Source organism: Dromaius novaehollandiae, chromosome 3 (genome assembly GCF_036370855.1).
Source record: "Dromaius novaehollandiae isolate bDroNov1 chromosome 3, bDroNov1.hap1, whole genome shotgun sequence".
NCBI classification, from domain to species: Eukaryota; Metazoa; Chordata; class Aves; order Casuariiformes; family Dromaiidae; genus Dromaius; species Dromaius novaehollandiae.
Window position 1 is genome coordinate 75,356,564 of NC_088100.1, and position 12,899 is coordinate 75,369,462.

Sequence of the window (12,899 nt, forward strand, 5' to 3'; positions counted from 1 at the left end):
TGGCCGACAGCTCTTATGAGAGGTTGAGTCTTCAGTAGAAATTTTTGAACTTGAACTGCTGGAAGATGGTGAGGAGGAAAATATGAGATTCTCAGCTGTGTGTAGATAAATAGCAGTTAGCCTCCCCTATCCCAACCTTTTTCCCTTAACTATAGAGAAACTTTGGTTTTGGACTGCGATCAATTTGCACTTTTCAAAACAAACTACTACTTAAAATGTCGCAATGTAGACTTAAAATCACTGGGCACATGGGGAAAAAGGTGTATATTAGTTCATGGCTGTTTGTCTATGTAATGCAGTATATCTAAGTTCCAGAATTTTCTGGAATGACAGATTAGATGCATCTAAATTCAAATTGCAATGGCAAATAGCAGCATCTTCTATTTTGAACAGCATGACATCTTACTAGACCACTTAACACTGTTAATGTGATTCATTCCCAACATGTGTAACAGGAATTTTGTTTCCCACCAATATGAATCTTAATTCTTACGCAGTTAAAGCTTCAGTTGTATGTGGCTCACAAAACAAAGCAACATCTGAACAGCTGTTTTAATGTGCTTTGTTCAGTGGAACTGAAATGTTGCTGATTGAATGCTTGAGGAAGCCTGTTCTCCCCAGGGAAGCCTGAGACCTAGAGGCTCATGTGGGTTGAGTTCCTCATTTCTTGTGGAAAGAAGAATGAAGAAGTGATCATAATATCAAATATTCCATTATATGCAAGGCTTTGCATGTCTGCTGCCTAATCCTATTCTACCCAGGAGTGGTTAGGCAGCCAATCAAACTGCTTGGTCTTTCAGAGGCTCTTTGAACTGGCTGAAGGTTTATGCCATGAATCCTGCTTAGATAAGGCATATTTACAGCTACCCTGCAATAAATTATAAAAATCAAGGCAGTGCAGTTTGTATTGTATTTTTTAATCCATTTGAGGAAATGCAAATCATAATTTTTTTGTTCATGATTAGTCCCAGACTTTAGTGGCATCTGCCATGTTTCACCATACTGCCTCTAGTTGTATTGAAACTTAACTCAGTGTAAAGAGGTCATGTTAATTGATTAGCAAGACTCTTGCTTTTCAAAAAAACCCCAGTTACTGTCAATGGGAAAAGAGGAATCTCTTTGATCTAGGTCTAGTCAAGTGTAGGCTCCCAGTGTAGATTACTTTAAGTCAGGTATGTGGCTTAACTGCCTTAAGCAACTGGAGTCTAACTGGTATGTGGTTACTTGTATTCCAAAAATGAGTGACTCAGTGTAGCTGAAGGGCTTTGATTTGGGGAAAGGGAGGAACAAAATGCAAGCTGATAAACTTTTCAAAGTAGTAAGATTGCTTCAGGTAAGGACTTAATCAGATCTCTTCTTTAGTCTTTCAGAAAGGAGTTTTCAGTGTAAACAATAGATTTGCTTATGAATAACTGTGCAGGAGATAACAGCTATAGCATTGGTTCTATTTATTGCCCCCAGCTTTGGGGAAGAGGGCCATGTGGTCTGTGACTGTAATCGGACTGTATCCAATGGAAGCCATGTGGTTAACATTGGTAAGTCACACTGACCTAAAGCTAATGTTGGTGTTGATCCAAAAAGACCTTTTCTGGAGAAAGCTCTTCTGCTTTATTGCTTGACCTTAGAAGCTTGCAAAGTATAGGCAGAATGCTTAGTTCGTGAACTTCAGGGAGCATGGAAGTGACGTAATACTTATTTAGCTTATTGTGACACCTAGTGACTAGTGTTCTTTTTTGTTGGACTAGTGCTAAAATTAAAAGCTGAAATATTGCTATAACTATTAACCTGAGTGGTGAAACATGTGCTCTGTCCATCCACAACAGAAGGACTGGCTGTGAAGGGACTGTTGCCACCTAAACTCTCCATTCTTCTGGAAAACTGATAGGATGTCTTCCATGATTATACTTTCATCTTTTCAGCTCTTTGGAAGAAGAAAGGCAAACAAGTAGATAGGTGTTGCAGACAGTGCCTTTCATAATGATTTAGTACAACTGCATAAAACAAAGTCTCTGAAGCTAACTTGCGTGAGCTATGCTAGCTAATTTGCAGTGTCTTTCTTTATGGAAGAAATGCATCTCTATAAAGTCATGAAGAAACTTGACTGCTCTTTGAAGAAGGAGCTGGATGCTCTGCTGAATGTTGTTCCAGAACTGGTGCTCTGAAAGAAAGCTCATGGAAAGCAGATAGTTGACGAAGTGTGAGGAAATGGTTCGTGGCACTTCTTGCTGTGGGCAGGGATGGGAAGATTAATGTGCCACTGAAGAAAAGCATGTTCAAATATTTAGCAAGTTCCTAAACTAGTTTTAAGCATGCACGGAGGAGGTGAGCATGCACATTGGTGTGAAATAAACCAAACTTACTAGCTCCAATTTTTTTGAATGTCACTTTGAGGATATTGGAGTCAGCTCACAAAGCTTTTAGAGGAATGTAAAAGATTTTCAGAGTTGAGAGGAAACTCATGTTTACAGAGGTCTTCTAACTTAAGTCCTCATATAGTGCTGCCATAAGCTCCCTGCTAAGCTGAGGCTTACAACTGTATACTCTTAAAAAATGGAATAGGGTTCTTAATCATATGTGCATATTGTTACTGTGTACAACTCTTCACTGAAGGGTTATGTTGGGTGTTTTTGCTTGACAGCTTCCCTCCCTTCTGATCTCTCAGTGAAGAAAAGAGGATACCTTGCTAGCTAGCAGCTTCCAAGTAATGATGTGATCAGTAGAAATCTTGCTGTCTGGGAACTAGTTTGTAGCTCTTACATTTGAAGAGGGGTGCATGATGTCTGTCAGTATCAGTGCTAGAAAACTTAAAACCTGAAGATAGCCCTTTTGGTAAGGGGAGTGCCTGGAAGCTGAAAGGATGGGAACCACTGACAGCCTTAGTGTCTGGAGGGTGGCACTGAACTGTACTTGCGATCACATTGCTTCACTGCTGCAGGTTCTCATCCTAGCTGCTCCTCAGGTAGCGCAAGTCCTCAGTGTAAGTGTGTGGGCATTTGGTCGCCTCTGCCTCTCTGCTGGGCTGAGTTAATTCTTACTTACCCATTTTCTCAAAGTAAGGTTTAATTTTTTAATAATCTGAAATACTTGTTGCCCTTATATATAGGGGTGCTGTGAATGGCTGCTTAGGCATCAGCCTCTTGAAAGGGCTTCCCGTAACAAAGTTAGGGTAAGTATCTACAGTATGAAAAGAGATTCCCTGAGCTGCTGAGGGAATGTAGTGTGGGTTAGCTAGCAAGTTTCCATTCTGACTGCTACCACTTCATTTTTACTTGTGAGTTAAGTAGGTATAGTAGCTTTCTCTGTTACAGTTCAAAACAGCCAATGATTTTAGGTGACCAGCACAAATGCTGCTGATCCTAGTTTGTTTGCAGGACTGGATTGAAAAACAGTGCTGGGGAATCTGATGGAAAGATGCTAAACAACATGCTCTACTAAGAAAGGCAGCCATATCAATGCTTGGAATGGTGCTGCTGGAGAATATTGTCGTGGTATATTTTTGAGGTTTTTGTGTTCTCTTCCTGCCCAGTTTACTTGTGTTCCTTCTGCTCTTGAGATTGTATTACTTGAGTGTAATGTAGTTTTCCTTGTCTTTAGTAAGGAGCTAACAGGTTGGGCAAAGTTCCAGCTAGTGTGCTCTTAAGGCAAAGCAACATCTGGCCTAGATGGAAAGAGGTGTTCTGAAGTGATTGCACGTTTGACTCTATCCCTAGCGTTGACATGAACAAAAAAGGGAAAGGGGAAAGCGGGTCAATACTGGCATTTTACAGCATTCTCTATAGTTCAGCCCAAATTCCTGGCAGCATTCAAATCTACCTAGCAGAAATGGACAGGGCACAGTTAGCATGCTAGATCTAAAAGAATTCAGTGCTTAATGTGATCAACATAGCTTTGAACAGTAACATTTTGGTGGCTTGAACCAGTGCTCACTGTGACTTGGAATGTGCTCTGTCTTCTCCTTTTGTGGTGCTGTGAAGCAGTGTCGCACAGCATTTTAGCACTGACCCCAGCCTTTGTGCAGCACAAGCTGTGCTAAAGGGATGAGAGCAGCAGGCATTGGGAGACATCCACTGCAATAGTGGATCTGTTTTGGGTGTATCTTCAGGTAAACTCAGTATGGTGGATGTGCCTAGGCGCTTCTGAACTCGTCACTAAGTAGAGTGTCTCCCATATTGAGATGGGATTAAAAACTGACTGTGTGTAAACAGCATGAAGGCTTAGCAGCTGGTGGATAGAAACTGGTGGGAGGAAGGAGTGACTTGTCGTGCTTGCAGCTAATTGCTAACAGTTTTCTGCTGAGGAATCCTTTAGTCATTGTTCCTAGGGCAGTGACTTGTTCATGGATGTGCCTGCTGCCAGACTTCCTAAGTGTCTGCTAAAAAGCTTTGAGAAAGTAGGAACAGAAGTTTGATTAGAATATCAAACACTATCTTAACTTGGATCTGGGCTTTCAGATCACAAGCTGCAAGGACAGTTTTCAGTCTTGCTCTATTCAAAAACTATCTTGTACTGGACTGGCATGTCTTGTGCTGTTCAGTGCTTGAACTTAATGCCTCTTTATATTTAGCATCTCTGAAAATACTGTATTATGATACTTTTTATGTTTTTTATTAAACCCTAGGTGACCTAGGTTTGCAAAAAGCTTCTAAAACTCTTCTGGAATTCAACACTACACGTAACTGTTTGCAGCAAGGCAATCGGCACCAAATTCAAAGCAACATTAACTTCCTGTGTGGGAAGACATTGGTAAGTCTAAATCTCTTGTTCTTATCTTAAATGAAAACACCATGCACCTCTCTCTAGAGAGACTTACTGTCCTAGTGGATGTACTAATTGCAAAGCTTCATAACTTAAGGAAGAGCCAGTTATGCTTTAGTACCGAGTTAAAATCAGTCAATTATGGCTTTCAAAATGCAGTCTAGGTAGAAAATAGTTACAGATCTGCAGCGTAATTCTGGTCAGACACTCTTCTGGTTCTTTAACTTTTTTTACAGGAATTGCACTGATATTTTAAGTGTAGTACAGAGAAGTGAGTTAGCTCTGTACTCAGTATTTTAACAATGAAAGTTATTTTTTAAATGCTGGCTGGTGCCAACCTGTGGACCTAGAATGGCTGTTTAATAGAACAGTGTTAAAGAACATGACTACCTTTGTTAGTAAGCTTTAGATTTTTGTCTTCATGTAGTCGAACTTAAAGTGCTTGCACATTCATCTGGGCTTCTAGGGAGTAATTGTTTGTGGGTATCTTTCTAAAATATGAACTGAGGCTCCTGAAAAGTTCTTAGGGTGTATGTAGTTTACTTCTACCTCCATATGCTTTGAAAGTTGCACCTCCTAATCATTTAACTGATACCACAGCTTGGTGTTCTGTACAGACAGTGATCAGTTTGTGTTTTGTGTATCTAAGTGATAAATAATTGATTAATGCTGCTGTTGGCACTGATAACATTATATGCCCTCTCCTGGAAATCTAGCTGATTCAAACACAAAATACCAGTGCAGGATAAAGATTTAAATGCTTCCTATGCTACTTCAACAGATGATTTGTTTGAATTAAATTAAAAATTCTTGTTAAACTCTAGCTGTAACACAAGGTCATAACCATTTTAAAACTTACTTTAGTTAGCATAGTTTTTAAACACCTATCCATGTGACCTAGCAAAAGGATTTTGTACTAGTGTCTGGAACAGCTTGTTCACAACACTTTTGTGGCAGAGCTGAATGGGGGAGGGAGTAGATTTAAGTAGGCTAATGTACTTCTAGCTAGGGTGGAAAAAATCTGGTTGTCTTTCTGTAAGCAGAGACATTCAGCTGAGCATCCAGCCCTAAACTGTAATAGAGCACCTGTCTTGAAATATTCAGATGTGTGCTAGTTCAATGTTAGCATTTTTTGCCTATTAAAAATAAGTACTTTACATTTAGAAGTAGTCTTTCTGTATAGCAGAAGTGGTTGCTAGTTAGAAAACAAGTAATCGGTCTACTTTGTAAGATAAAAGATAAGGAATTGGTAAACCATGCATTGGCTTGCTGTTCATCTATTTATATGCTTTTGTGTTGGTGCTTTCCTTCCTAATAACTAGATGTGACTGGTGCTTCTGCCAATATCAGTTGGAACAGTGAGTGCTTCTAAAGGATGTAGTACAATTACTCCATGTTAGGTTTGGAGCATGTAATTTGAGAACTTGCATATGCAGAGTGAGAAGGATTTGGCAGCCTGCGTATTCCTGAGGCTTACCAACAGAGCTGTTAGAAAATAACAAACTTGCTGTTAATAACATGGACTATTAAGAAACTGTATGCCTTTTCTCTGTGGCCTTCTGGACTGTCTGTTTTTTCTTAATCTCTTGAGTGAAACTCTTGCTGTCCATAGATGTAAAATAAAACTGAAATATGTTCTTCAAATACTGATTTTTTTTTCCCGCCCCTGTAAATAGGGTACTCCTGAATTTGTAACAGCAACAGAGTGTGTGCATTATTTTGAATGGAGGACCTTTGTCGCTTGTAAGAAAGACTTGTTTAAACCTGTGAAAGAGGTAATCTATATACTTACTATGCATGCTAAGTTACTTTTCACACATGTAGCAATTTTACTCTAAGCCACCTCACCCCCAAACAAACCTCAATAACCGATTGAGGCCTAACTTCTTGACAGACATACAAAGCATTTGTATGAACTTCCCGAAGCTGAGAACTTTAAGCAACTCTTGAAAGCCCTTTTACAGTCTGTATGGTTATTTAGAGTAAAAGTCTTGTAAAAAGCTAGAGCAGAACACACTAACTTTGGGTGCCTCACTTTAGCCAGCATATTTAACCTTTCTTCAAGTCTGTCTGAAAGTACTTTAGCTTACAGAAGTAAGTCTTTTCCAAGCATTAATCTGGTTTTATATATGTCTGCTTGTAGCTTCTCCCTACTTATGAAGCATGGATTGCGTGTAACTTTTTTATGTTTTAGGTGCCTTGCTATGTGTTTGATGAAGACTTGAAGAAACATGACTTGAATCCTCTGATCAAAACTTCAGGACACTATTTGGTGGATGATTCTGATGATGATTCCTTGTTTATAAACATCTGCAGGGACTTAGGTGTGAACACCTGCTTGTATTGTCTGTCAGTGCATAAATTTCTAGTAGAATGGCTGTTTCCCTGTGCCTCACATGAGGTTTGCAGACCAAAAACCTGTGTTTTAGGACTGGCACTATTGTTTCAAGCTACTTCTGATGGTTTAAAAGCTGATTTCTGGGGAGCCGAGTCTTACTCAAGCTACTGAGCTGTTTTAGGTATATTCCTTTTCTGGATGAACAAGGGCTGTTGGAGAGTTTGCTTTGAACTGAACTGAGTGGAAGAGCTTAGCTTGTCTTATTGCCACTGCTTACTTGCTGTGGCATAAGACTGAGAATTGTTAACACTTTTTGTGCTTTGAGCTTATTGCTTGCTCTAGACTCTAGTCCAGGTTGTTTCTTAGTTGTATGTGAATGTCCTGAGACATGTCTAAAAGTGTTTAGGTGCTTGGGTGAGTAATGGTGCATAGCTAGCACTCTCCAGTCAGTTGGAAGTTGCGTAAGAAACGGAAACAGCAAATCGCTCATTTAAAACTCATTGGAAAGGCTAGTTGAGCTGTATACTTGCACTGCTTTTTTTTCTACTGTGCAGTTAAATGTGTATTTTCCATCCCTGTTATGGAGTTGAATGGTTCTAGTTTTAGTGGCAGGTCTGTTCTTTTAAAAATCTCATTAGTCTGAAAGTTGTCACTGACAGCTTTGAATCTTGCATGATAAAATAAGGTGGTTTATGAGGAACCATTTCAGTGTTGTGAGAAAACTTGCTTAGAACACTTCCAGAAGGTATTGGAGCCATACACATCCAAATATTATACTGCCAACTGGAAACTAGCTTCAAGTACTTCAGTTATGAAAGGATGAACTTACAACCCAAAACAGGGCAACAGGTACTTCCTTTTTTAGATAATAAATACTTCATTTGTTGTCTTGCCACTTTCAAATTATAACGTAACTCAATTTAAAGGTATTTTTAGAAAAGGGTAAAGCAATGAATGGAAAATGAGTTCACAGATAAAATAGCAAAATACTTCATGTAGAGCAGGGCTTAGAAACTGAATGTTGTTTTTTGTATTCTGTAACAGGAAGATTAAGTGGAGAGACAAGAACCTGCCCTGCTGGCAGTGCTGCTTGCTTGTTACATGAAGGTCATGCTTATGATGTTGGTCGTCCTCAGGAACAACTGAAACTTCATAACAAAGAGAGGTACTTGGTTTATCTGGTGATGCTTCTGTGAACGCTTGTCAGTTGTCTGGACTGGATAAAGTAGTCAACTTCTAGATGACTCATCTGTTACCATCAATATAACTTCAGTATTGTAGGACTGGAAGGAATAGTTTCATCAAACAGAGTGGAAGTTTTGGGTATCCTGTTGTGCTGCCATAACAGATCAAACTTTCATCTTTCTGAGAGATTCCTGTTTATATAATTGCAAAATTTTCAGAAGCTAGGGCTGACTGGTGTTCCCTGCCTTTGAGCAGAAGACTAAGTTCTGACTCCATCTGCCTACCATCTGAGGGCCTGAAAGAAAAATTTGCTTGACTGTCTGGGTTTGTTCACTGCATTTGACACAGTCTGCTGCCCAGGAATACTATAAGAGAATATGTTCAGATGTTGCCCGTCTGTATCTTTGCATTGATGCCTCTTTAATTTAACAAACATAAGCAATGCAAGGTTGGCTGTTTCTGGTGGTATGGAACTAGTAGAAGCTGTTTCCTTGATGCTGCCTCTTGTGCTGAAAGGGTAGCATGAGCAAAGGTATCCCATATGTGGTTTGGGGGACTTAGCAGTCAAAAATGATTATCTTTCTGATCATAAGGTCATATAAGCCTGCTTACCATATCTGTGGGGGTCACTAATAACCCACTGACTTTTGTAGTACCCTTTCAGATGCTAGTTGAAGAAAATGGGTAGAAAATGGGTAGAATAAACTAAGTTAACAGTGGAGGTCAAAGGTTCTGGCTTTTCAGTGATAGAGTTAATTTTTTTTTTTTTAAGTTTACAAATAAAGTTGTTATAGTTCTGCAGGGCTCCTCCCTCCTTCCCCCCCCCCCCCCCCCCCAGCATGAAACAAGTGGCTGAAGGGTTCTATACTAAAGCAAAAGTTTAAATCTGAGGAAACATAACAATGTTCTCATATCGAAGTGCAAATAACTTCTCTATAAGAAGTGCCTGGCCCTAGACTATCTTGTCTCTGTTAGGATTGCTTGGGCAGAATTAATTGTATGCAGTGAACCAGATTAGGGTCATCTGGGAAGGGAGTAAAATGTTTGTATTTGAGTCCTAAGGTATAGAGAAGCCAGCCAGGTAGAGGTGTGACTGACCTGAAGCAAGACTGATGCCCTTCAAATTGCAATCTTCTGTCAGATTCAGCAGAACAGTAATACTTGGGGAAGTTGCACTGGGGTCTCCTTCTTGGTTTCTCAGCCAAGTGATCTTGCCACATCTCTTCTTGGCATGTAGTTATCTTGTTTGATTCTTGTACTGTTGCCTTGCCTGTTTCATCCCAGTTGCCTTGCTCCTGTCAATTGGTTAATGATGTTCTCCTGATGTCAGTTCTGGGAGCGGAATGGAAAGACATTATAAATATGGAGGTGGTAAATTTTAGGAATGTGGTAAAACATCAGTGCTTATTACTTCAAAAGGCTGCAAGAGTATCACATCTGCTCTCCAGCAATCTGAGAATAAAGCTAGAATGTTTTTGTAACCATCAGCCAAGCTCCCACTACTGTCTAAGGCATTGAGTGTTGTCTTAAATGGGAAGCAAGAGGTTGCTCTAGTAAGTCCTTTTGCTGGGACTCTCTTAACCTTTATTTTGGTTAATCATAGAAATAAAGGCATCCTTAAAAGTAACTTTCAGAATGTAGGTTACTTTAGTATATTCTGCTTGGGTATCTAATAAAGGGCAGATGTTCCTCCAGGAATCTTTCTCTACTGTGCATAGTGTTTTAATATATTTCTGGTTTGTCATTTTCCATTTCTAGACTGGTACTGAGTTATGAGAGAATATACAGTGATGAAGAGAGGCCAGAATTCTGCCTAGGCCATAACCCAGCAGTGACCATCACTCTTGTTTGTCCATCAAAGAGGGGAGAAGAGGTAACTTTGCTGTTTTAGTTTGTGTTAAATGGTTGGTCTTTAACTTCTGTGTACATTATCTTTTTTTTGAGGGGTGAAGGGAGCAGGCAAATTCTTCTGTTTTGCAGGTTGTGAAGAATGTGGGATTCTCAATATAAAATACTCTTCAGAAACAGGCTTCTAAAGCTTAGGAATTAAGAACTTGACTAAAACGTTCTTCTGAGGTGCTCATTTCTCTTGTTTTGGTAAATTATGGTTGTCCTTTTCTAGATTCAAAGCTTTCCTCTGAGAATAGGACAGTGTTAATCCTCGGCATAGATCTTGGCTTGCTGATGAGCACTTTTCCAACATCAGTCAGCCTGGGCGTGCTTAAGATGTTGTCTGCAACTGTTTGTTTTATAAAGTTGGCCTTCCTCAGGAAAAAGCTAGCAAGTGTCATTGCTTGGCAAATATCTGTCACTCACTAAGCAGGCTCATGAACTCCTTTTACCTTAAAGTAAAATCTGTTATATTAAGTCACAGATCAGTCTTTGCTGAGCATTGTTTTAGCTTGGCTGCAATGCAATGCAGTGTTTGCTTTTTGTGTGACATGATGCCAGGTAATCTGGGGAACGCAGCACCCTAAATGCAGCTGGAGTGAATATTTCTAATGCTGTGCCATTTTATATTCTGATGGTTTTGCTTGCAGGCTAGTGAAGGAGGAACTTTCCTCTGCTAGCTTCGGTCTAATGTTTGTCCCTCACCTGACCTAGATAGATATCCATGCTTTATCCTTATCACTTCAGACAATAGGCCTTTACCTACTGTTACTTTATAATACTTCACTGCAGCTACACATATATAATGTTATGTGTGTCTGTAACTTCTGATATGTCCCTGTGTGTCTGCCTTCTGTTTTAGTAGGTGGTGGAAATATGGATTTAGAAAGAAAGTGAGCTCCTACATTTTTGCTTTAAAGTCAGAGGAAAAACTAGACTATTGTTCTTTCCAGAGATTCAAAAATACTGCACTACAGAAGACATCTGACATGACTAAGGAATTTTCAAGCATGTTTCTCAGTCCTGATTTGGACTGAGGGAATCCAAGATACTGAAATGTCCAGTGCGCAAGAAGCTTGCTTGCCTTTAGAAAATACTTGATCTCTAGTTCCTTCTTTGGACTCATCTGAAAGGCAAACACCCTCCAAGCTATGCTCAGCAATTTGGTCCCCAGTGTTCTCTCCTTTAGCTTGCATGTTAAGGAAAAGCACTTCTTCAGCACTTCTTCAACACTTCTGGTAGTCCTCTGATAATACTTGTTATTCTACCTCTGTGTAGATTTTCAGTTGTTTGCTTTGTCGTTACTAAGAGGTGTTTATTCTCTTCTCAACCTAGTTCTGAGAAGCCAGAGACAATGTTTGCAGCTCCTAAGCAGTTTGCAGGCTATCATTACTGACTCTAACTGAATGTGACAGTATTGCTTTAAAGACTATTTCAAATAGAAGCTGCCATACTTATTTGCAATTTTAATTCTATTTACTTCTGTATCAGAGTGCAGGTCCCAAACTCACAGCAAAAACAAATTGCCGATATGAAATTGAGTGGGCTACTGAGTATGCCTGTCACAGGGACTATCTGGAGAGTAGGAGCTGTCTTTTGACTAATGAGCAACATGATATCTCCATTGACTTGAGACCACTTACTCAACTTTCAGGTAAACTCACTATTTTTCTTTTGAATGGTGTGTTGTTGTTAGCTAGATTCTCAACTCCATGTTTGGAGACTGGAAAAATATCCTGTGCAGATATCTGGGTCCTACCTGACCAGTAGTGATTTTTTTTTTTTTTTTTTTTTGCATCTGTTTTGTTGTGTTTTAGAACACTTATTTTCTTCCTTATTCAGGTTATGTCACACCATATTTAGCCAAAGATGACAACGAGGAGTATTACTATTACCTGAATATATGTGGGAAAACCACTGCAGGTAACTGCAAGGACAGCACAGAATATGTTTCGTCTTGCCAGGTAAAACCTTCAAGTAACCAGCAAAAAGTGGCAGGAAGATTTGAGAATCAAACCTTAAGGTATGTAAAGAATTCTTTCCAGGCTCTTTAGCCATACTTAGTTATCTGAATGTCTATCTCTATTTCCTAGTTTGGTACCCTTATGTAAGCAATATATGATACAAAATGGAAGTGGTTTTGCTCTGTTGTATAGAAAAACATTAACAGTGTACTAGGATAGCATTAGCAAACAGGAGCAAAGGGGGTTGGTGATAACCACTCAGGACAGGGAAGCAACTTTCACTGACTTCAGTGTCAGAGTTGCAGACTGGTATGCTGTCCCCTGCTGCCTTTGAGCAGAGGCAACGGGGCATCAAGGTTGGGTGTTTCAGAGGTTCTGCCCTCAGCAAGAGGAGGGCACTTATACCGCTTTTGCAAGAGCATGCAGTAATCATAGCTAAGACTTAAGATGTCTAAAACTGTGGTTTTAAGCATTTGAAGATTCCAAGTAGCATTTTGGGACGCTAGTTTATGTGAGATTTCAGAGCAGAGATTATTCACATGAACGTGGTCTTTCATTCTGTCTATGGGTGTATGATAGACTTGTGGGAACTATCTTCCAGGGAATATGACATCCCCCAGCTCCAAAAATAGTGATGTGATAAGCTCAAAGGAAGAGATCTTCCACCAAAGCTGGAAGAGCTATAGAACATTGTTGAAATGGTATACAAACTAGTGAAAAACAACCAGAAAAATCTGTGGGTGTGAGCCTTTCTTGCAGTAAAAATG

General features: G+C 39.6%; 1 protein-coding gene across 1 annotated transcript in view; it reads left to right on the forward strand.

Annotated features, from left to right (window-relative positions):
* IGF2R (insulin like growth factor 2 receptor) overlaps positions 1 to 12,899 on the forward strand; it is a 60,146-nt gene that overhangs the window by 9,322 nt on the left and 37,925 nt on the right. Inside the window, exons 3-9 of the mRNA XM_026109885.2 lie at positions 4,619 to 4,743; positions 6,432 to 6,530; positions 6,950 to 7,079; positions 8,138 to 8,258; positions 10,037 to 10,151; positions 11,660 to 11,822; positions 12,011 to 12,191. Coding sequence (XP_025965670.2) covers positions 4,619 to 4,743; positions 6,432 to 6,530; positions 6,950 to 7,079; positions 8,138 to 8,258; positions 10,037 to 10,151; positions 11,660 to 11,822; positions 12,011 to 12,191 — 934 coding nt within the window. The remainder of the gene's footprint in view (positions 1 to 4,618; positions 4,744 to 6,431; positions 6,531 to 6,949; positions 7,080 to 8,137; positions 8,259 to 10,036; positions 10,152 to 11,659; positions 11,823 to 12,010; positions 12,192 to 12,899) is intronic.